We start from the raw sequence: 25885 nt of genomic DNA, 5'->3' as shown, positions 1-25885 counted from the left end.
TTGGTTCCATCTACAAGCAGAACTTTACACATGTTCCCTATTTCATTTTGCTGGCATTGTTTTACAGTTCCATCCTCTCCCGATCATTTTGAATTATGATTCTATCATCCATTAGTTAGTATATACAGTTTCATGTCAACAAGTATTGGATTACCAGGTCATCCATATCCTCACACTAGTCACTGACAAAGCTGTTGAACAGGACCCTGCCATCTGCCATCCAGACCTGCCTCCAGGCGCACAGGGGCCCATTAACTATCACTCTTTATATTCATTCAACCAGTGTGGCAGACACACCCTGGGGTGACCCCCAATGACTCACGCCCTATGTAATGCCTCCCCCTTGAATGTGGAACCTGATCAACGGAATATGGCAAAGGTGAGGGGATGTCACTTCCCTGACTAGGTTATATTGTTTAAAACTCCATCTGGGCAGACTGGAGGGAGATAGACACTGTTGCTGGCTTTGAAGAAACTGCCATGTTTTCAGGTAGTCACATGGAATGTGGTGGCCTCTAGGTGCTGAGAGCAGTCTGAGTTTGTAGTAATTTGCTATGTAGCACAGAACATACAACTAATAAATCCATCTAACGGTGCTATAATCCAGCACCTATTTCTCCATCTTGTTACTTGTTTTTGTAAGAGGTAGAAGTGAGCAGTAAAAGAAATGGGCTCAGGAAACAGGTTACAGAGGCAATAGAAGGGCCCTTGAAGCTAGGAAGAGAGAGAGGCAAGGAAAATGCTCCTGAAGGAAGGGTGTGGGGAAAGGCGCTGGGTGCTCCATAGAGACGGCGGAGCCTCTATCTTATTCTTGGTGAAATCCAGGCATGCTATTTTTCATTGCGCTACTTTAATCAACCTAATAAGCCTGTTAATGTGAAGAAATGTTAGGTTCACCTGCCTTCTTAGTGATCGCATTCTAAGGATTGCTGCTTCCCTGAAAGCTCACAAATTATCCTCTTAATAATCTCTTCTCCAATCTTTGTTGGGATGGTCATCCTTACATGTTTCTGACACTGGAAATAGGAGTCTCTTAATGATAACAGTGTGACCTAAAAGAATTAATCTTGCTTCCAAAGAAATCCAGTTTATAATAGCATTGAAATAGCTAGACACTAATAAAATCCAAATTAACCAATCTTCTATTCAACAAATATTGGATGGAGCACCTTTGAGCATTGTCCACAAGTTCTTAGTTACACCTCTTCTCAAGACATGGGATTTAATTCGCCACCCCACCCGCTTGAGTGAAGGTTGGGCTGAGTCACTCATTCCTAAAGAACAGAATATGGGAGAAGTGATGGTAAGTGACTTCTGAGGCTAAATCATAAAAAAGCATTGTGGCTTTTTTCTTTCTCTTTCTCTTGGATCACTTGCTCTGGAGGCAACCAGCTACCGTGTGGGGACACGCAAGCAGGTTCCATAGTGAGGAACTAAGGCCTCCTACCAAGAGTCATGTGAGCCATCGTGGAAGCAGGTTCTCCAGGCCCAGTTATGGCTTCAGACAACTGTAGCCCTGGCCAATACCTTGACTACAACCTCATGACAGATACCGACCCAGAACCACTCAGTCAAGCTGCTCCTGAATTCCTGATCCTCAGAAACTATGAGAAAATAAATGTTCCTTGTTTTAAATTCCCAAGTTTTCGAGTAATTTGTTATACAGCAATAGATAACTGGTACAAAAATAAATTCAGAATTTCCACTCACCTTGTAGTATTGTAAAATTCTTGATGAGCTGACCGTGTTTGGAGTCAACAAGCTTCATTTCTTCCATAATCACTGATAAGTTCGCTACTTCAGTGTCTAATCTCGATCTCATCATATCTTGCTGCATCCTGAGAGAAACAGAATCCAAACGGATATTGGCCAGTGTGTTATTCAAGGAGGTCAGGTCATCCGTGTGTTTGGTCAGGGTGTCTGTGCAAGTGGTCCTGACTTCATTCAGATTGCTGGTCAGCGTCCGCAGGTGGTGGGCTGTGTAACTGATGTTGCTAATGATGTTTACAATATCTGTTTCAAAGAGCTGGAAGCGTTCCTCCAGCTGGCTGAACTTGATGGCTGTTCTGTTCTCCGCATCCTTGTGTATGTCCTGCAGGTCTTTCAGGTTCTGCTCGTTGGCTTGTGAGGCCGTGGTGATGTTGTCCATCTGACCTGTGAATGAGCTGAGCTGGCTATTCATATCCTCCAGGGTGTCATTGTTGGCTTTGGCCAAGGCAGAGTTATTGGCAGCCAGCATCTGCAAGCTCTGGACTTTCTCCTTCAACCAATCGGTGTCCTTCTTGGCTTGAAGAAAGACCTGCTGCAGATTTTGGAAGTCGTTCTTGATTCGTTGTATAGCCTGGCTCGTGTCATCCACAGACTGCTGCAGGTTAGTGATGAGGTTCCTCTGCTGCACCTGGGTCAAGTTTAGGTTGTTGAGGTTCATAATGACCACATTATGAGAATACATTTGACTCTGCAGGTTGCCCTGCAGCACGCTGGTATCTTGTTGCAGATTCGTAACATAGCCATTATACGCCTGCAGGGTTTTGTTTACAGTGGTGATGAAGAAAGAGTTATTCTCCAAAGTTTCTTTCAGTTGACTCTGCCTGTCCACCAGTGCATCCCCACTTGCCTGTAACTTCTCCAGCCTATCTTTGTTCTTGCTGGTCTTTTCTGTAATCTCCCGAAGCTGTTGTTGAAGATCCAGAATGTCTGATCTGAAGGTGGAGAGTTCTGAATTGGTGCTTATAGCTTTTTTCCCAGTTTGGTCCCCTGGAATAAGATATGTTTGTTACTTAAATTGGTGATACGGAGAAGTGTTCAGGTGAGGTCAAAGATTCTAAAGAGACTTAACTAGTATGCCTTGTGCTGTAGATATAAAATCTGTTGTATACACAGACTGCTCTGCATTAGTAAAATCCATATATCAAAATTAAATGTATTGGGGTGACATTGGTAAATAAAATTATATGGGTTTCAAGTATAGCTACAAATATCGTGCACCAGTGGGGTCCCTCGGCCTGGCCTGAGGGATCGGGCTGAAACCAGCTCTCCGACATCCCCCGAGGAGTCCGATATTGCAAGAGGGCACAGGCCAGGCCGAGGGAACCCATCAGGGCCAGGGAGGGACGGGGGAGGTTGGCCAGCCTGGGAGGGACCGTGGGAGGGCTCCAGGGTGTGTCCAGCCTGTCTCGCTCAGTCCCGATTGGCTGTACCCCAGCAGCAAGCTCACCTACTGGTCAGAGCATCTGCCCCCAGGTGGTCAGTGCACATCACGACTGGTTGACTATCTGCCCCCTGGTGGTCAGTGCACATCATAGCAAGCGGTTGAGCAGCCTTAGCATATCATTAGCATATTAGGCTTTGATTGGATGAACAGCTGCCCGGTCGACCAGACACTTAGCATATTAGGCTTTTATTATATAGGGTTGGTTCCTGGGGACCTGGAAAGGGTGCTAAGACTAGGACTTTTTTTTTTTTTTTTTTTTTTTTTCAAAAAGGGAATGAGTATTTACCTGACTCTAGACCAGTGGTCAGCAAACCGCAGCTCACGAGCCACATGCGGCTCTTTTGCCCCTTGAGTGTGGCTCTTCCACAAAATACCACGGCCTGGGCAAGTCTATTTTGAAGAAGTGGCGTTAGAAGAAGTTTAAGTTTTAAAAATTTGGCTCTCAAAAGAAATTTCAATCGTTGTACTGTTGATATTTGGCTCTGTTGACTAATGAGTTTGCCGACCACTGCTCTAGACCATCAGGCAGTGTGTCAGAAGGGAATAACCTATTGTTTGTTAAAGTCACCAAAATTCCTTTTTAAAAAATGAAAACAAAAATCAAAGGATAGAATAGGCTAGAATAATTTATTTTTAAAATTAATCTCTGTAATTCTTCAATGCAGAGATTCTTCTATAATTCAAATAGGAATTTACTGAGCATTTTATAAATGTCCTTTGTATTTGTGGTTCTTTCTGATCAGGATTGGCCTTCAGATATTCTGGGCACATAACAGTGTTCTTTGGGGGATTCAACTCCAAAATTGGCCCTTATTTTTAAAATTAAAAGTCTGAATTAAATCATGAGGAAAGATTCAACACACAATACAAAAACTTCATGTCCTTTCGGGTGAATGTGAGTTTATAGTAGCATCATTCTAAAAAGCTGTGGTCATTTATAAAAGTGGAGTCAGGGGATTTGACCTTGTGGTTCACTCTCAATCAGATTACCTAATTTTTTCAGGTCGCTTTCCACTGCTGTGAGCTTGTCATCATAGGTTTGGCGAGATGTCTCCATGCCCCCTGTAACATTGTCCATTTTCTCTACAACTAAGATTTGGAAATCAATTCATTAGTACACATATCTGCTTAAAAAAAAAGAGAGCATTTCATTACAGAATAAAGAAAACAGACTGAAACAAAGAGTATAAATGAAATCAAATACTGTATGAGGAAAAAGCCATTCTTTCAGAAAAGTGAGTTACTTATCTTAAAACCCAGTGGCAATTTACTTGCAAGCCTGAGAATTGTATGATTTTAATTCTTCTCATGATTCGGTATTGCTGTAGTAGTTTTAGAAATTGTTTGAAACTGATTTGTAAATTTTTATGTATTATACAAGTCCTCTACCTGGATTGTTTCCTAGATAGATGGTCTCTGACTCTATGATGGTGCGAAAGTGATATGCACTCAGTAGAAACTGTACTTAGAATTTTGGTCTTTCCTGGGCCAGCAATATGTGGTAAGATATCTCATGATGCTGCTATGGCTCCCAGCCAGCCATGAAATCTCCAGGATAAACAACCAATACTGCACAGTGTATTCATTGTGTTGGAGGATTTTGCCCAAGTGTAAGCTGATGTAAGTGGTTAGAGCAGGTGTAAAGTAGATAAGGCATATTAAATGCATTTCCAACTTTTGATGGGCTTATCCGGATGTAACTCGATCTTCATAAGTCGAGGAGCACCTTTAATTTCCATAACACTGGGATCATTACTCATCATACTCCCAACCACCTCTGGCAGGTAGGACTCAAGTAGCAGGAGATTTCATGGCAAAGAACACCTAGCTCATTTATACACAAAGTCTTCATAGAAGAGATACAAAATCCAGAGTTTTTGCCACTTTCTGTCTTGAGTTCCACCACTGAGACCTGAACATCTGCTTCCCTTCAGTGACGAGTGAATCTGTACTTTATCAATTCCCACTTAGATGCCCAAATTTACAAAGAAGACCTTTTAAAAAGCATTCTCTTCATGACACATGATAGGGAAAGTTAGTGATGCAGTGTTAAATAAAAGCTTCTGTTATTATTCTTTCTCAGGAGGCAGTAACTCTCTATGGTTATGAATACAAGTTTATCTCTCTATAATGCCTAGTAAGAAAGGATTTCTCTGAAAGTGACACCTGTGAGATCCAACGTCTAGCAACTTAGGATGAAGTCCATCCTTCTTGCCCTCAACAGCTTTTTAAAATAACAACTTTATTTTTTTAAGCATGACTATCCTTTGTATATTAATTGTGAGCCAATGGGTCCAGTTCATTTTATTCATCAAGTGTTCCACCCACACATGATTGTGTGAGAGGATTCTCCTGGTGTCTATCAGGAAGTAGAAGTACAGTCCTATGTGTCTGAATGACCTAATGTGAAACGGCTCCCTGGCTCCTGGCACCTTCCTTGGAGAAGCCTGTTGAGCTGTCCCTTAAGCTTCTACAGTCTGGCCATAATGACATGTGTACACTGCACCAAATGCTCTTTCTCACCGTCGCCTTTCTATGTGTCCTTCTTTCCACCTAGAATGTTTTTCCCTGGCCTCTTCACCAAGCTGAGACCTACTTGCTCTTCAAGACTCAGCTCAATGCCTGTGGGAGAGCTTTGCTGAATTTTCTTGGCCAGTAGTCCCTTGTTTACTACAGAACTTACTTGGCTGTGTTGTCCTGGCTTGTTTACTGCAAGATCCTTTAAGGCAGGAACATTTGTATACAGTTTTATCTCCAGCTCTTAGCTCAATGTGTGGTACTTATAGGTGTTCAACTCATATTTACTTATGCCATTTATTTAAATAAATGAGTGTCTGCCTGCTGACTGCTGAGGCCTGTGAAAAACTGGCTGAGCTGGAGGTCATGCAAACAAATATACAAACCACCCAAACCCGGGAAGCCTCAGCACTGGCAAAGAGTATGACATCTAGTTGAATAATTATTGTTTTTTAAATGACTATATGGACAGAGAGGTATAGTTATGATAATCTGCACCTTAGGGTTGTCTGATGGGCATCCATACTCCTAATCCCTGGAAACTCTGAACAACAAAATGTTTCCTCTGCATTTTAGCAAAGCTAAACTGTTAAAAAAATAAAATAGGGAATGTTTATAAGTTTAGGTTCAGTTCTGATCCTCAAATCAAAACATATGCCTCCGTCTGTCCTCAAACCACACACAGGATCTTAAGTCCTGCCCCTTTTTCCTGGAAGCCAAAGAAACCTCTAAATATGCTGACAGGCAGTCATTTTCTAGCCTCTCCAATTTTTCTTCCATTTTAGTTTTAAGAAACACAGAACTGTCACAGACAGATAATGCAGATTCCTGTAGAATAAAAATATATATTCATTAAAAACAAAACCTGTTAATTTTCTCTTCAGTGCAGCAACAAAGTGACTTGCCCTGCGCACAAGTGCTAATGAACTGGTTCCATGCACTGGGGCGTGTGTCTATGTTTAAAAACAGGATCTGGGCATAAAGCTCCTACACACTTTAGAGTTGCAAAGCTGGCAGCTTGCTTCTGCATAAAAATACTATGCTGACGGAGATCCAGAACCAACGCTTGCTGTAACAGCACACAGCATTTTCGTTGGTTTTTACTCCCAACTTAGTAGCACAAATTCTAAGAATGGCAGAGCCATCCTTTCTTACCCTAGAAACTCTGAGTCTATAGCTGTAGACCTCAGCTGGTAGACTGTTCTCATATGAGGAAAAAAACATGAAACATAGAAGGGTTACTAGCAGTCTGATTTTTCCATGGGCTCCCCTTTATTGGAGATTGTTTCTTAACAGAGATTTTTTTTCTTCAGATCATCAGTGCTTTAGGTGCTATAGCTGGAGAATTGTCCCTCTTCAAGTACCCAAAGCCTAATTCTCTAGGATAATCTGACAATAATACCTTTTCTACAAAAGGATTATGGTATCATCCTTTGGCCTGGCCTACTAACCTCCTTTACTCTTGTCTTGATTTCACCCATCTTTTAAGGTCCACTCCAAATCTTGTCACCCCGTTGTGCTAAGCCTTCCCTGGTTATTTGATTCCATACCACACCAACTGAATTTTTTTTTATCTGAATGGCAATAATAACAGCCTCCATTTATTGAGTGCCTGTTCTTTGCAAGATGCACTGCACCATCTCTGCAGTTAAGCCTCACAACTTCTATTTTACAGATGAAGAAATTGAGGCTCAGATATATTTCGTGACTGGCCCAGAGTTACACAGCTTGTAAGTGACTAAGTGACTAGGAGATATAACTCCACAATCTCTGCTTTCTCTGTAAGTCCACATTGCCTCTGATTTAGTATTTCTTTTTCCTAAATATGGTTTTCTCCAAGAAAAATCCCTGGAGGGGAAAGATTATGTCTTGTTTGTCTTCTCTTTATAGTCACCATCCTCAGATGTTTACTAAGCATCACTATGTATGTGACATAGTGTAGACAGTGAGAAAACAAGCTCATGGCCCAGTCTGAGGACAGGGAACAAGAGCAGAGCACAGCTCCTGCCTGGTGCTCATGAGAGTCTACACCAGACTGACTTAGTACTGAGGGGAACCCCCCATGCCCTCCTGCCATTGGTACCTGCGACTTCCCAGTAATATCAACTACATTTCCTGGAATGCAATTAAGACATTTCTATTTTGAACACTATTTCAGATTTCATTACAAAAATACAGAAAATCTGGTTGTAGGGTATTAGACTCTAACAACAGCTACAGTGTGTACATCTGTGCACATTTGATGCACATTTTGAAAGTCTACTTTGTCACTGCTACTTGGGCAGCACTTAGCAGCAAGGTAGACATTCTACAACTAGGAATGTTGAGTTAAAGGAGAGCCTTACTGAGAGAGACTCAGATTTCTGTCCTTTTGTTACCTTTCAGATGGATGCCTTCAAGGCAGGACAAATGAATAGGATTCAGGGAATGTTCTGGAAGAAGCATGACCTATGAACTTAAGAGCTGGCTTCCTCCACAGGAGCCCCATTGACGGGTGATAGAAAGCCCAGGGCAGAGGACCATGCTGTAACCGTCCAAGAACTTGCTTTCTGGAAAGCAGCTGACGAGCCTCATGGTCACAGCCACTGTGCAGACCTGTCTGGGTGACTCAGCAGTCCTCCGACTGGCTCAGCAGATTCTCTAGAAGGAACTTAAGTGACGTCCTAACTGGCAGCTGTGTAAGTGACGTAAAGAAGTAAAGAACGTTTTCAGGAAACCATGGAGTTGCCTTTGCTAACTCTGACAAATAAGGAGTTTCTATTTTCTTTCTTTTCAAATCCTCCTTCAGAGAAATATCGTCTTTCACCGAATATTTTTTCCTTCCTTTCTTTCTTTCTTTTTTTTTTTTAAATAGAGTTTTTCTAGACTTCAAAGGGAGATATGTGAAAGGAAAACCGAGTCTTATCTTTCTGCCTTTTACCATGTGGAGTCACCAGCATCTTATCAGCAAGAAAGAGGATTCACTGTACAAGAGAAAACACATCTGGAAAACATCAGCATTCTAGTTCATTACGGCTGTGCTTGGAAACCAAAATCGCACGCTGTTTTATCTTATTTTCGTCAGTAGAGGCCTGAGGGATAAGGGCCTTGAAGGAGGTAAAGACCAGTCAGATGGTGGTCACTTTGCCTCTGTTTCTCTTGCTCCCTCAGTCTCTCTTCCTTCATCCCAGTCAGACCACAGCCTCCAGGGCAGGCCAAGCCAATCTCCAGGGTTTCAGGTTTCTAGGCGGGGCTTCAAATTGCCGCAATTCCTTCAGAGCAGACTGGCTTAGAGGTTCTTGGGCATTGACGGATTGCCTTAACAGAAGTCAGCTCTAATCCACAATTCATTCACCGTCCATCCTCTCACTAATTCACCCAGTAAAATGTATTGGGCTCCTATTAAGTACCATGAGGCTAGGTGCTGGTGGGAGAGATACTAAATAAAAGGTAGTCTCTTTTCTTCATGGAACTTACAGTTTGGGTGGCAAGACAGACAAGCCCACTGGCCATGATGATAGTGTGGTAGCGGCTAAAGGAAGTAAAAGGTGCTATAGGAACAGACAGGGCACCTAACTCAGCTCTCAGGCGCTTCTCGCAGCATGTGTGAGACATGAAGGGACAGAAGGAGTCATTTAGGTGGAGAGCAGAGAAAAGGTTTCCCAGGCAAATGGACCAACACACAAAGCAAACCAGAGCTGACAAGGGCTTTCCAATGTTATAATGCAGAAAATATCTGTGCTTTAAAAAGAAAAGAAACGGGTGGGGGGCAGTGGGGGCTAGGACACATATGTAATACCTTAATCAATAAAGAAATTAAAAAATAATAAAAAATAAAAGAAAAAAGAAGAAGAAAACCCTCTCCTCTGGCTCTTCCTATATAATTCTGAAGGCATAAAGATCCTAGACTGTATTTCCTTGCAGAAGTAAAAATTGCAAAATATCATATGGTGGTAAGCTCTTCGAACCTTTCTCATCTCCCTTTCAAGTAGAAAATGTTTACTTTCATATCACACAGTACTGAGCCCTAAAGATATTCATTAAATGGCTGTTTGATTCCAAGTTCCTCCTTTATCTGGGTTTGCTGGCACAAGTCATGGAGAAGGGAGTAATGACCGAAATAACCTAGTAAGGAGGACAGTCTGAATTACTTAGGGCATGAAAACCCTCCTGTCCCCCCGCTTGGTTCCCTCCCTCACCTTATCCAGCCCTTGCACTTAATCACTTTGTTAATCCTAGGGTAGAATAACTCATCACAAATGGATACAATGACCTGGTGATTTTCCAAATTGCCATTGCTCAAATTCATCAGTCACCATACGACAGGAAGCACCTAACTTTTCCATGAATATGTCCCTAGAGGTGGGGACTTTTGACTACACTAAGTATTTTGAACATATTGTACCATATTAATGGCTACAGCTGTATAAATGCAGTTATAAAGAAAGAAGGAACAGAGAAATACAGCCACTTATCTATTGAGACTGCCTATAGGACAGGTGGTTTAATTATACCACCTTTGCTCATCCCAGTCACCTTAAAAGGTGGCATTGTAATTGCCGGTTTACATATAAGAAATTGGAAACTCTAAGAGGTTATGATGCATACCCAGGTTACACAGCTATGCAGAGGACTTAGCATTATGCTTGGCACGACAGTCAGCACTTCATAAACACTCACAATTGTATTACGAATGGAAAAATCAATAATTGATCTAGGACCAAAACCCATTCTCATTCCAATACACTGTTTTCTCAGGAAACCACTAAACACTGGGAGAGAGGTGGGAGGAGTACAAATTGGAGGGAGTTTACGTTGAATCTTTCTCTTCCTAGGCCAAGTCTACAGGCCAAGGAAATGAGAGAGAATGTGTGGGATTCTCCACTGTTAACCTGTCGCTCCCGAGGGAAGGCTGAGATGATAGTTGAGTGACGGTTTTAAAGATCAGCAGACCCCATATCTGTCTCACGTGTCTTTGATGGGAAGGCTTCCTTGGCTGTTTTCTATAAAAGCATTTATGTACTTCGTGTTTCTCTCTCTCTTTTTTTTTAATATATTTTATTGATATTTTACAGAGAGGAAGGGAGAGGGATAGAGAGCTAGAAACATCGATGAGAGAGAAACATTGATCAGCTGCCTCCTGCACACCTCCCACTGGGGATGTGCCCGCAACCAAGGTACATGCCCTTGACCGGAATCGAACCCGGGACCCTTCAGTCCGCAGACCGACACTCTATCCACTGAGCCAAACCGGTTTCGGCTACTTCGTGTTTCTGTATCATGACACCTGTGGTGTCTGGACTGGGTATGGGTTTTGGGAAGGGGAAACCCACTTTGTCTGTAAGTCTGGAGGATTCAGGCAAAAAGCCTCCAGTGACCTGAAATCAGGCACATTGAAAGACTGCCTAATGTCCCATAAAGTATAATTGAGGGGTGGTGCTGTCTCAGTGTTTAATTTCCACAGGGCAATATTTATATGGCGTTATATAAACAACAGTGGCCACAGGAAATGTGCTGAGGAGAGAAAAGGGGAATTAGTTGGCCAGTCCCTGGGTGAAATAAGTCATATCTCTGGAGATCGGCATTTGGCTTCTCCTCTTCAGTATAGTTTTCCTGTGTGCTGACTCCAGAGTTTCCACAGGCTTCAGAGATAAGATGAAACTGGTAGAGGAAGAGGGAGTAGCTGGAGATAGGTAGGAAAAAACCACAAAGAGGAAAAATCTTTATAATTCAGAGAGGGACATCATTATTATTGCTAAAATGAGTCAAACGGAATTACTACTCTCTCTTTCCAGATCTCACAGCTACAAGAAGCTGACGACACAAAGGAGGAACTTAGGTGTTGCTTAGTTTTGCATCTGAGTTGTATTCATGAAATACTTCATACTGGTACACATGGGGTTTTATCATGCTAATGAAGGAAAACTTACTCTTTGGAAGAAAAAGGAAAGAATACTTACCTTTGTATCCCAGAATGGCCACTGTGATTGTTAGCAAGGCACACAAAATGTATAATAATATGATAGAAAACTTCAGTGCCCAGTTGTTTTTACATTTGGTACATTGTGTTCCTTCCTGAATACCTGTAAGAGAAGTCAAATTTTAATAATAATGACCAAAAACATCACTTAGAAAAGTAACCTTTTGCATTCTAGTTTAAATATTATGATTAAAAATAATTTTTTACATATGCCTTACTACGGGATGAGTGGTATTTTAAAATTAAGCATACCTCTTTAGCACTACAAGCACTTTATTTTTATTTTTTTAAAAATATATTTTATTTATTTTTTACAGAGAGAAAGGGAGAGGGAGAGAGAGTTAGAAACATTGATGAGAGAGAAACATCAATTAGCTGCCAGCTGCACACCTCCCACTGGGGATGTGCCCGCAACCAAGGTACATGCCCTTGACCGGAATCGAACCTGGGACCCTCGAGTCCGCAGGCCGACGCTCTATCCACTGAGCCAAACTGGTTAGGGCACTACAAGCACTTTAAATATTACCATGCTGCTATAACTGTATTTATTTATTTTATTTTATTTTTTATTATATTTTATTGATTTTTTGCAGAGAGGAAGGGAGAGGGATAGAGAGTTAGAAACATCGATGAGATAGAAATATTGATTAGCTGCCTCCTGCACAACCCCTATTGGGGATGTGCCCGCAACCAAGGTACATGCCCTTGACAGGAATTAAACCCGGGACCCTTCAGTCCACAGGCCGACGCTCTATCCACTGAGCCAAACCGGTTAGGGCATAACTGTATTTAATATGACTTGAAAATAACACATAACTTTGTCTCATAGAATAGTTTTGAACCAAATTCCACTCTGATAATTACAATTATAATTTCAATAAAAATCTCTAATGACAAAAGATTTAAAATACCCAAATACCTATAGCAATTCAAACACAACCAACCCCCCCCCCCCCCCAAAAAAAAGTGACTTGTCTTTTGAAGATGTTGTTTCAGTGGTACGCTAGAACTAGTTGCTATTGGTTTGCTCTTGCTAAATTTTTAGGAATTTGGGGAGCTGATTGTTAAACTCTTGGTAGCTTGAAATCAGTCTTGGAGGGAGTATTTACACCATGGAAATTGGCAAGCACTACAAATTACGATCCCACCCCTGCCCTTGAACTGGTGTACTATCATGCCACTAGCTCTAAAGGTACTATAGCCTATAGCAGACAACATAGGTAATTTTAAGATTAAAATGCTCAATATATAACCATTTTTATATATTACACATATACAGTAAACAGACCCTTATGTAAATTATCACAGTTATTTAAATATGAATGATGAAATAACTAGAAAAAGATCTTTTTGATGAGAAGAGGTAAATTTTGACTGCTCACAGTTCAACTTTTTGAAAAATATTCTAATCTAAATGAGAAACCATCATCACTTCTGCAAGTGACTCCAGAAGGCCAAAACAGGGAACTTTTCCCTCGGATTGATTAGAAACACAGAAGACCAAGACTGTGGACATTTTAATGTGAAAATCATTTTGTAAGGAGCACCGGCAGATTCCTTCTTTCCCTGGCCTGTTCTCCTATGTGTCTACTAACAGCGTCCCCCAGGAGCAACAGCACATAAAGGGCTCATCTTCCATAACCGCGCTCAATAACTTTTGATAGATAGGTCGTGAGGATTAAGCCACAGCCGAAGTTTCTCTCCTTGGGTTTATAATTTTACCCACAGTGCCCTGCTTCAGTGAAAAGAGTTCTTCAGCTGTGTTTAATACAAAATGATGAGAGAAACAGCATAGAGCAATGATTTGAATTTAACTTTCAGGGTTTAACCAATCCCTCCATTGTTCTGGGCCAGAGACCCAACAGGAGGGGGCTCAATCTGTCCCATGACTCAGAGCAGTGACTGTCAAACTCGGGTGCATCAGACTCACGTGAGGAGTTCGCTAAAACACAGCATTTCTAATGCAGGAGTCTGAGAAGGCACCTGAGAATCTGGACTTCTAACACGTTCCCAGGGGATGCTGGTACTGCTGGTCTGAGGACCATACTTTAGAACAGTGCTTCTCAATCAAACCGTAAGGTGCTTACAAATCCCGTTGTTCCAATGCAGGCCTGATTCAGCAGACCTGAGGTAGGAGGTAAGATTCTACCTAAGATCCAGATTATGCCTGGTTAGAGAAACACACTTTGAGGAGCAAAGCTCTAGTTTAGAAGATGACCATGCTGGATCAACCTTTGGTTAACCAATTCCTTGAAGGTGAAGCTGTAAAATCAGACTCATTGTTCAAACAGATCTAGAGTAAATCAGCTTCTTTGCATCACGGTTTTCCCATTTCTTTGACATCTTTTCCTTTCCGTCCTCTTTTAATTGCCACCTGGAGGTCTCAGCACCACCTCTCATGTCCAAAACCAACCTTGGTACTAGCCCTGCCAAACCATATCTCAAACGTTCACCCAACTTTCTTATTTCCATCCTATCTAAAAACGGCTGCTCTCTTATCCCTCCAGGTGCTTAAACTCAAAGACACCCTGAAGTCTTCTCTTTTCCTTAATCTCTAATTCAACCAGTCACCAGGCGCTGCTAATCTTTCTGTGGGATTTTTTTTATCACGATCATCTCATCTACAGCTTACTGATGTTCACTCACTGCTTACATGGTACCAGGCACTTGACACACAGTGTCTTTAATCCATAGACTAGTAATAACCCTTCAAGGAGGAATGGTAGTGAGGGCTGAAATGACATTCCACAGACACCACAGCCAGGATCCAAACCTGGGTCTGACTCCAAAAGTCATGACCTCTCCACTGCGCGATGGTGCCTCTCTCTGGTCAGTCTCTCCTCTCCATTTCCACTGCCACCATCCTGGTGTGAGATTCCTCCTTCTCAGCAGAAGCTTCCCTTTCACTCCCACTGGAATCCAGCCTCACCTGTACTGAAATCTGCTATCCTCATGACAATGCTGAAAGGAAAACAACCACAAAAACTTTCAACAGCTTACCCTGCACTAAAGGATGAATACACACACACACCCATCAGCTCTTAGGCTCTTCATAACCTGGCATTTTAAAATGAAACAAAGACTCCTCACATCCGGTTAGAGTGAATATATTTTTGGAATTGGGAGAGAGAGAGAAGTATAGGTAGACCCATAAACATACCACATTTCATGTTCAGAAACAATAAACTTGCTTTGGTAGCAACTGTAAAACCCAGAAGGATATCAGACATAGGGATGCCACAGGAGTGTGAAGGCTGGTGGTAATCTTATGGTTGACGGGGGTGTTTCATTCCTTTGGGATTTTAGGATCATGGTGGGTTCTTTACACCTCTCCAGGGCTATTTCTTATGTTCTATTAGACGAACTTCAGGAGATTTAATCAGAGCAGAGATTATGGTAGAGAGTAAGGTCTGGGACTAGAAGGTGGCTTAGAGGGCATCTGGTTAAGCGACACTGTGTTACTGATGGGGAAAGTGAGGCCAGTGAGGTAAAGCAGAATCAGAAGCTACTCCCAATGCAGGGGTGTCTTCCTCTCTCCTGGCCGTGTGCGCTAACTCTGTGTTTGCCACTGGACATCTTATACATGTGGCATTTGTGCACATCCACTCCCAGACAGTTGTCACTGGTTCACATTCTGAAGAACAGTCACTTCCTCACAATGTGCATTGCTCATTGCTGACTGTATCGGCATTTAATCAATATCAGATGGCACCATCTGACCTCCCTTTCCACTTGACACACTTTTTCTGCCTTGTTTTTTCTCCCCCCTCCCAGACTTATTTTTAATAAGAATTCTGTTTTATCTTTCCCTCTCTGCCCTCCGCTGGGAGGACATAGGAATGCCTACTACAAAGAGACCCTGCTGGCTCACGTAGCTGGGGGACTCCTCCTCCTTGAACCTAGATGGTCACAAAAAAACATTCAAGAGAGATATCCCCCTGTTAGCAGCCTTTGTAGTGTTTGTTTTCTTAGCATTCCTTTCCAGAGACTGGGGACTCTGTTGCCATTGGCGGGGGTGGGGTAGGAAGGGCAAGGGAACGGATCTGCAGAGTGCTGCGGATAAGATTCTAGTGCAGGAAGTGAAGCAGTTTTGCCCCTTACCGCCAAGAGATCTAGCTTATAAAAAAAACCTGGCCCAAACAGCACATTTGTAATGCAGCAGGCCACAGGCAGAATGTGCCTGCAGGTCCCATGCCTTTCCACTGGTTATCCCTCTTGAACTACCTCCCATTGAACTTAATTCTTGGCTCACATTCTGAATGTATTTTCCCGTGTCCAAGTCTTTATTATACAAAAAAAAAGTCCAGGGCCAAGTGAAGCCAGAATCACTCTGGTTAACTCCTTGCGTGTTCTACGGAAGTCCAGAATAGCTGACAATATGGTCCCCAGCGCCCAAACTCAAAGTCCCCTGTGTGGCCCTGTTTCCAGCCCAGGTTTAGAGTAAGAAGACTGGGGACACGGGAGGGGTCGTGGGGAGGGGAGGCCGGGGCGGGGGTGGGGGTGGGGGCGGGGGAGAGGGTGTATATGGATCAAGGATGGTTAGCTGGTTGGAGAGAATAACTGAAACACTGCAGGAATGACGGTGCAGATGGCCAGAAGAATTCCCCAGCAAGGAGCATTCCTTTCTGCTGTGGTTCTCCATAAGGAGGCCTCCCAAGGGCTGTGGTCCAGGCTTCAATCCAGTCTGTTTTCCCAACATTTTAGGAGAACAAAAGGGTTTCCTTCACTATCGTGTTTTTCTGCCATGTACACCACCAAAGGAAGGCTTATCTGTTCAAACAGACACATGCTTGTTACGTTGAGGCTGGCATTACAGGCAAGTGTGGGGTACTTCAGGGCCGTTTGAATGATCACAAGTGTCTAGAGCTCAGTGATGTTGCCATAAAGATCATGTTACCAAAGATAAACTTCAGTAAGCTGGTAGACTACAAAATCCAGAAAACCACAGGTTTTGATCTGAGATTTGCAGTGACCTTTTCATGTGGTTTTTTCATAGTTATTAATCTACTGCCCGGTGGCATGTATTCCCATAAACCCATGAGAATGATTTGGCTATAACAGTAAAGCTGATGATTCAAATCCATTTCTATAATTAGAATGCCCTCAAAAGCAACAAAACGTTAAGAGTTAACATCCTGGTTAGTTATTTGGATGTTACACAATAGCACTCTAGAACAAAGTTAAACACAGAAAACACTTTATTAAGTTTTTCCTTATTATAAAGGCCATTTACTAAATGATGAGATGTGGATTTAGTTAGTTTAAAAAAATTTTTATTAATGAGTAATTTAGGTCCCCAAATACAAATCCCAGCCCTGGATGCCTTATTATGCCAAGTTTCCCAAACAATGTGGAGAATCATAAAAGCAAAAGCAGGACAAGAATTGTTAATGAAATAGCTTTCTGTGCAAAATAAATAAAGCCTCACAGCATCTCTGTATTCAGAAAGATGTGCTCAAATCAGAAAAAATTATTTAGAAGAGAGTTTTATGAGTTTGAAATCTTCAGCATTCATTCTGAGCTTATATTAATATGGTGCACATGTACTAAGGATATAGTTTATGGTTCTTTTGTTTGGTTTTAATGTTTAAAAAATGTGTATTACTTGTTTAACATTTATAATTCGTACCCTCCCTACTAAAAAGGAATTGTAGGCAAAAGCCAGATGTAATGATGCCACTCAGAACTAAGAGTGTCTGCCAGTACACATACCGTCTCAGAAGAACGCCATTATTTTCTCCTTGTGGTTTTTATAATAGTGAATCCTTTATTATATGAACTGTACACAAATGCTTTCAATTCTGAGGAAAGAAATCTTGCTCATTGGTGAGCTGAACCATCACATCTCTCACATTTGTCTCTCCTCGCTGGCCCCTTCCTCTTGGCTCTCTTCCTATTCGTGTTATTCTGTGGGCACAGAGAACTCTCAACAAGCCTGATGATTCTCTGACCACTCCATTATCTGGCACTGCCAAACAATGTCCTTCTATGATTAGGCACTGAACCTTTTAATTAAAAGGACTCATGAACCTTCAGCTCCAGCGTGGGCCATCAGAGCCTGCTGTATAATTGAGTGGGACACTTGTACTTCACAGGTATTTGGAGGAAGGCCAATAGACATTTGGCTAGTGGGTCAGAGTTTCCTATTACTGCAAATGCAAAGAGAAATTGCTGAGGAAGACTGCCATTAACTAAGGACCTGATATGTGTAAGCACCCTCTCTTGGTTACTTACAATTCCTTTAATAATCCTGCAAAGTAGGAACTGGACCTAATTTTATAGATTTTAGGAAAGTGATGGTCAAAGAGATTGAGTACACAAGCCAGTGAGTGACTGGGTTGGGAGTTGGACCCAGATTTATCACACGTTGCTTCTCTATGCTTTTTTACTTCCAGAAATAGAAAGCAGAACAAAGCAAGATTAAGGATGCCTAACAAGATAAACCATAGACAGCTGACAGGTTAGACTTGTAGGAGTGTTCTGTCAAAATAAAGGGGTGCAGAAACATTATTTCAAATGTTGACAGAAAAGAACAGTAAAACTCAGTTCCTAGTAAGTTAACTATTACTACAGGCTGTAATTTCTCTCTTACTATTCTATGATGACATATTTGAGCAGCAAGTGAATTCCATCGTAATAAATACTCATTATCTCTGTGAGAGGTCAGGACTGGCTTGGAGATTTGGCTGGTAAGGTCTTTGAGCCCCTCAGAGAAATCATCCCCCCTTGGGGATGGAATTTTTGGAATGGGATAGGCTGGGGAAAGAAGGTAGCTTTACTACTATAATGTCAAGGCAACTACGGGACATACAGGGGCCTTGCTCACTGTAAGCTTGAAACCAAAACCAGCTGGTGGTCCCTACTGAGTTTTCTTCTGAAGTTCTAGTGAACTGAAATGGGAGCCTCAGAAGCCAGTCTCCAATGGCCCCTTCATCAGGGCACCCAAACACTTGCTAGTGCTTCAAGTCTGTGGGAGTTGGGTGAGATGAGTGAAAAGGAAGAACACGAAAGAAGGACTGATTAAATGGTAATAAATATTTAACTTATTTCTGCCCTCTTTACCCCCCTGTTTGCATTGGAGTACATTGGCAAACCAATTCTTTTTACAAATATCAGCTTGACCCATGGTTCAGAAATCCACAGTAATTCTTTACTGCCATATTAACAGCTCTCAGTGGCTCAAAGTAGATTCTGAGATGCTCAACAGCTAGCATCCTCTGACCATGCAGGTTCTTGGAACCTCAGGACCAGGAGGAGTATCAACTGTCATCTCTGCCAACATCCATCTTCCCAGTGAGGAAACTGTAGCCCAATGACCTCTATCATCCACCCACTCACACATGAGCTAGCCCCCATTTTGCTGGATTTCCCACCAGAGTTATTTAGATCCCAAACATTGCCCACTTCACTATGCTTCTTTTTTTCTTTTTTTAAAAATATATTTTTATTGAGTTCAGAGAGGAAGGGAGAGGGAGAGAGGGAGAGAGGGAGAGAGGGAGAGAGGGAGAGAGGGAGAGAGGGAGAGAGGGAGAGAGGGAGAGAGAGAGGGAGAGAAAGAGAGAGAGAGAGAGAGAGAGAGAGAGAGAGAGAGAGAGAGAGAGAGAGAGAGGAGAGAGAGAGAGAGAGAGAAACATCAATGATGAGAGAGAATCATTGATCAGCTGCCTCCTGTACGCCCCCATTGGGGATCGAGCCTGCCCTTGTAGCTGGAATCAAACCTGGGACCCCACAGTCCACAGGCCAATGCGCTATCTACTGAGCAAACCAGCTAGGGGACTATGCTTCTTTCTTGCTATATCCCATCTATTCATTTATGTAAAAATTAAGTATGGAGAACCTACTATGTACAAGGCACTGGGTGCAATGGTGAACAAAACAGATAAAAATCTCTGCCCTTATGGAGCATATACTCCAGAGGGACGATATTTTAATATGTTAGAAGGTGATAAATGCTATGGAGAAAAATAAAGCAAGGAATGGGGGAAAAGGGCATATGGGAGAGATTGATGGCATTTTAAATAGGGTGGTCTGAAGTGGTTTAAAAGGAATTGCTAGATCATATGGGAGTTCTAGTCTTAATTTTTTGAGGAAACTCCATACTGTTTTCCACAGTGGCTACATCACTTTACATTCCCAACAACAGTGCACAAGGGTTCCTTTTTATCCACATCCTTGCCAACACTTGTTATCTCTTATATTTTTTATGTATCATTCAAAGAATGATGGATAAAGAAAATGCCACACACACACATAATGGAATACTCTTCAGCCATAAGAAAAGATTAACATTTGTAACAACATAGATGGATCTTGAGGGTGTTATGCTAAGTGAAATAAGTCAGACAGAAAAGGACAAAAACTTCATGATTTCACTCAGACGTAAAATATAAAACAAAAATGTAAAATATTAATCGAGTCAACATGATGGTGGAGTAGGTAAATACGGTACTCACATCCTTCCATAACCACATAAAAACAAAAAACAACAACAAAAAAAACACACAACTAAAATATAGAACAACCATCATTCAGAACTGCCTGAAATTTGGTTGAACAAAAATCCTACAACTAAGGGTATAAAGAAGCAACCACATCAAGACAGGTAGGAATGGGGAAGATGTGAAAGGCTGGCCCCACACCCATGTGTGGCAGATAAAAATTGGGAGAAATATCTCAGCTGCAGAGGTCCTCTCTGAGGATCGAGAGGTTCCAACCCCACACCAAGCCCCCCAGCCCAGGGTTCTAGAGCCAGGAAGAGAAGTCCCTTGACTTCTGACTATAAAATCAGTGGGGATTGTGGCTGAGTGAGATGGAGGGCTGCTGGAGTCCTAGGCATTCCTCTTAAAGGGCCTGTGCAGAGACTTACTCAGATGCACCCACTTTGAGTTCCGGCACTGGGGGAGCAGCTCAAAAGGCGTAAGAGACATATGGGGAGGAATTGAAGTGTCTGGCATCAAGGTGAGAGCTGGGGGTGGGGGTGGGGATGAGCAGCTTTCTTCCAGATAGAAGTACTGACAGAGGCCATTATCCCTTTAAAGAGATATCCACACACAGAGCAGGTGGGTGGGTGTCATATATGAGTCTCCATCAACCTGGCTAACACTGTTCGCCCTGCCCTAGTGATTCACTAAGAGCCTGCCCCACCAACACCTGGGTCCACCCAGGTTGTTTCCAGTGGCTTTTCCATGTGAATTACCTGTCTGGGTTCATGCTTCAGACTTTCCTAAAATCTCTTAAATAAGCAGCACCTGGCCTTGGTATACCTCATACCTCTTGCTAAGTGGCCTCTCACGTGGCACTAGGGGAAGCCAGCCTTGGTTCACAGCTTGGCCTCTCCTGGGTACCTCCAAGCACAGCAAAAGTAGCAGCCATCTATAGATCATTTTGTAGCTCATGCCAGGTGATCCAGGCAGAACACAGGTAGTGGCTGACCTTGACCCACACCTCCTGGGAGGCCACAGAACCAACGCACCTGGTGGACAGCTTCAGACCACATAAAAGCACCACCAAATACTTCCATAAGCAACAGACTCAGCAGGCCCACTGAAGTAAGTCCTGCTCTATGGTGTGGGCCCCTGCACACTCCATGGTGGTCAGTGGTCTCAGCCAATTCTTGCAGCAGATCGGCTTGGGGGTAAATCCCTCCTATTGACATACCAATAGCAATCAAAGCTCAACTACAATAGGAGGGTGTGCATAGCCCACATGGGGGTAAGGGGAGCACCTGGAGTGCTCAGCTCAGGTGAATGAGGAGGCTGTGCCACTGGACCCTACAGGACACCTAGCAGCTCTGCCTAATACATAGAAACAAACACAGGGAAACTGCCAAAATGAGGAGACAAAGAAATGTCCCAAATTAAAGAACAGAACAAAACTCCATAAAAATAACTAAACAAAATGGAGACAAGCAATTTACTAGATGCAGAGTTCAAAACACTGGTTATAACAGCCGTGGGCAAACTACGGCCCGCGGGCCGGATCCGGCTGTTCTATCAGGTTCTCTTGCTCTCCCCTCCGCTCCTTTACTTTGAATTTATATTAGTTCACACAAACACTCCATCCATGCTTTTGTTCCGGCCCTCCGGTCCAGTTTAAGAACTCATTGTGGCCCTTGAGTCAAAAAGTTTGCCCACCCCTGGGTTATAAGAATGCTTAATTAACTTAGGGGAAGAGTAGATAAACTTAAGAGAGAACTTCAACAGCATAAAAAAGGACATAGAAACCATAAAATAGAACCAGTCAGAAACGAAGGATACACTAACTGAAATGAAGAATAATTTATCGGGAGCTAAGAGTAGAGTAGGTGAAGCTGAGAATCAAAACCATGATTTGGAATATAAGGAAGCAAAAACACCCAATCAAAATAGAAAGAAGAAAGAAGAATCCCCCCCCTCCAAAAAAAAAAATAAAATAAAATAAGGATAGTATAAGGAGCATCTGGGACAACTTAAATTGTACCAATATTCGCATCATGGGAGTGCTGGAAGAAGAGAGAACACAAGAAATTGAAAACCTACTTTAAAAAGTAAGTGGAAAACTTCTCTAACCTGGTGAAGGAAATAGACACATATAAGGAATATAAGGAAGCAAAAACACCCAATCAAAATAGAAAGAAGAATCCACCCCCCCCCCCAAAAAAAATAAGGATAGTATTGCAAAGTCCCAAACAAGATTAATCCAAAGAGATCCACACCAAGACACATCACAATTAAAATGCCAAAGGTTCAAGACAAAGGGAGAATCTTAAAAGCAGCAAGAGAAAAGCAGTTAGTTCCTACAAGGGAGATCACATAAGGCTGACAGCTGATTTTTCAACAAAAACTTTGCAGGCCAGAAAGGATTGGCAAAAAAAAAATATTCCAAGTGATGAAAAGCAAGGACCTACAACCAAGACTACTTTATGCAGCAAGGCTATCATTTAAAATTTAAGGAGAAAGAAAGAGCTTCCCAGACAAGTAAAAGCTAAAGAAGTTCATCACCACTAAACCAGTATTACATGAAATTTTAAAGGGTCTGCTTTAAGAAGAACAAGAAGATAAAAAATAAGAACAATAAAACGGCAATAAATATATATTGATCAACAATTGAATCTTAAAAAATGAATAAATGAACAAGTAGAACAGAAAGACTCATAGATACATTTTGATGATTGCCAGATAGGAGGGGTGTTGAGTGAAAAAGGTGAAGGGATTAAGAAGTATAAATTGGTAGTAACAGAATACTCATGGGGATATAAAGTACAATATAGGGAATATAGTCAATAATCTATAACTATGGTTTCAGATAGGTATGAGATTTATTGGGATGATCACTTAATAAGTTATATAAGATCTAATCACTTGGGGTATATTATAATATCCTATCTAATAAAAGAGTAATATGAAAATTAACCATCACTCTGCTACACCCACAAGCCACGCCCACAAGCCAATCAGGAGCGAATATGCAAATAAACCCAACCAAGACGGTTACAGCCACAGAGAACAGGAGGGAGGTTTGGGTTTCCCCGGCAATGAAGGAAGCCAAGCTTTCCGCCTGCCCTTGCCGGCCTAGGCCTCCACTCAATGCTACAAAGTTTCAATGATAGAAGATACATAAACCCAAACAGAAATGGCGGCAGCCACAGAGCTGGAAAGAGCAGGAGGCTAGGGTTGCCCCCAGAGATGGAGGAAGCCAAGCTTTCTGCACACCCTGGCTGGCCCAGGCCTCCGCTTAAGGCTACAAAGTTTTAATTATAGAAGATACATAAATCCCAACAGAAATGGCTGCCGCCATGGAGCGAGCAGAAGGCTTGGCTCTGCTCCAGGCTACAAAGTTTCAATTGTAGAAGATAAATAAACCCCAGATACCAGGGCCTCCGCTTGGGTCACCAGGGGGTGTGGCTGGCCTGCAAACCACCACAGGCCCCTCGCCCAGGCTGCCCCATGCCCCAAGGGACACCCTGATCTGGGACACCCTTCAGGGCAAACCAACTGGCCCCCACCTGTGCACCAGGCCTCTATCCTATCTAATAAAAGAGTAATATGCAGATTGACCATCATTCCAACACACAAGATGGCTGCCCCCATGTGGTCAAAGATCCTGGCCCCATGTAGACACAAGATGGCCACCACAAGATGGCCAGCAGGGGAGGGCAGTTGGGAGGGACCAGGCCTGTGAGGGAGGGCAGTTGTGGGCGATCAGGCCAGCAGGGGAGGGCAGTTGGGAGGGACCAGGCCTGCAGGGAAGGGCAGTTAGGGATGACCAAGCCGGCAGAGGAAGGAAGTTGGGGGCGACCAGGCCTGCAGGGAAAGGCAGTTGGGAGAAACCCAGGCCTGCAGGGGAGAGCAGTTGGGGGGACCAGGCCTGCAGGGGAGGGCAGTTGGGGGGGCCAGGCCTGCAGGGGAGGGCAGTTAGGGGCAAACAGGCTGGCAGGGGAGCAGTTAGGCATCAATCAGGCTGGCAGGGGAGTGGTTAGGGGGTGATCAGGCTGGCAAGCAGAAGTGATTAGGGGCAATCAGGAAGGCAGGCAGGTGAGCAGTTGGGAGCCAGCAGTCCTGGATGGTGGGATCGGGCTTAAACGCGCAGTCGGACATCCCTCGAGGGGTCCCAGATTGGAGAGGGTGCAGGCTGGGCTGAGGGATACACCCTCCCCCCCGTGCATGAATTTTGTGCACTGGGCCTTTAGTAATTAATATAAAATATAATATAAAATAATATAATATCAATTGTAATTGAAAAATAAAAAATGATTTAAAAATATGAACAAAACAAAACAAGAAAAAACTCATAGATACAGACAACAGAATGGAGGTTACCTGAGAGGAATTAGTTGAGAGACAATGAAATGGGTCAAATATATGGTAATGGATGGACACTAGACTTTGGGTGGTGATCCACAATAGAGTATACAAATATCAAATAATGTTGTACACCTTCAATTTATATAATGTCATTAGCCAATGTTACTTCAATAAAAACCAACATAAAACCTTACAAATTCTCCCCTCAATCAACCAATTGGCCTCATCCCAAGTCTAGCTGGGCCTGAGTGCCTTCAGCACCTATGTGGTTGGCATTGCATAGATCTTTGCTTAGTTGTATGTTTTCAGATAATTTAAATGCCACCTTCATGGCCATTACCTCTTATAGGTCAGGGAATTTTTTTTTTTTTCAGTATTGCTTTTGCATTTCTCTAAACAAACCAGCACTCTCTAATACTCTGCATGTCATGCAGTTTAGCAAATCCCTCACTGAAGCCACAGATCCTTGCAGCGGGGAAAGTGGGCTCTGTCATTCCCTCAGTGAATCTCCCTCATGGAAATGGTAAGCAGCGAGCATCCCCCACATCTCAGGTGCAGGGATTTCACACCTCCTCTAACACTTTGTGTCCAGCTTTCTAGGTGACAAGTGCCGTATGGACCTTGCTATCCTGCATGCCAGGATGTGGATGTCCTGGGAGAGACATTCAGCTCAGTGGCCTGGCAGTCAAAATGCAGACACTCGGAACACCTTTCTCCCAAACAACTAAGAACCCGGGCCAAAAAGGAAGAGTGTTCATTGCAGGAGGCGGGGAGTGCTGTGGGATTTGCTAATGAAAGGAATGCAAAGCTGTCCTTTAGACCCAGACTGAACCAAACCCCAAGATCTAAAGCAGCACAGCAGCGTTCTACATTTTGTGTCCCTCAGCACTCACAAAGCTAAATCTGTTAGGGCAAAGATGAGAAAAGCAAACCTACAATCCAACATTTGCCTTGAGTGTTCGTGCTTTAAAAAGTATCATTTGGGGGCAGCTAACATGATGATGGGAACCCTACTGAGCTGAGCAGGGTGGGCAAGTCTCAGTTAATGATAGTGTATTTGTTTATCACTCAAACAGTTGTCAGGGCATGTAGAAATTATGCTGAGGAGCAGGTGTTAGCAAAATAGACTAAATCCACTATCTCTCACATACCTACATACTTGATTTTTAAAAACCAACAGAACTAGTGGTTTCATGGGAAAAAAGGGGGGGCCTCAATGGAAATGAAAATACCAATCAGCCCAACAGACATTCCTCATTCCTTTATAAGTATGTGTTTTTTACTCTCATCACGTGAAGGCTACAGTTGAGGACACTTAAATTAGGGGAAAAGTGAGCCAAGATCGAATGGCGGATTTTACTCTTGGTGTTTTAAAGGAATTATCTATTCTGCACTGAATGTAGCCTCAGATCT

General features: G+C 42.8%; 1 protein-coding gene across 1 annotated transcript in view; it reads right to left on the bottom strand.

Annotated features, from left to right (window-relative positions):
- COLEC12 (collectin subfamily member 12) overlaps positions 1-25885 on the bottom strand; it is a 186864-nt gene that overhangs the window by 25389 nt on the left and 135590 nt on the right. Inside the window, exons 3-5 of the mRNA XM_080686174.1 lie at positions 11671-11793; positions 4205-4303; positions 1711-2757 (exon numbers count right to left, since the gene is read on the bottom strand). Coding sequence (XP_080542300.1) covers positions 1711-2757; positions 4205-4303; positions 11671-11793 — 1269 coding nt within the window. The remainder of the gene's footprint in view (positions 1-1710; positions 2758-4204; positions 4304-11670; positions 11794-25885) is intronic.

This window comes from Plecotus auritus, assembly GCF_963455305.1.
Source record: "Plecotus auritus genome assembly, chromosome: 8".
In the NCBI taxonomy this organism is placed as follows: domain Eukaryota; kingdom Metazoa; phylum Chordata; class Mammalia; order Chiroptera; family Vespertilionidae; genus Plecotus; species Plecotus auritus.
Note: the sequence above shows the minus strand (reverse complement) of the source record. Positions and strands in the feature narration are given on the sequence as shown.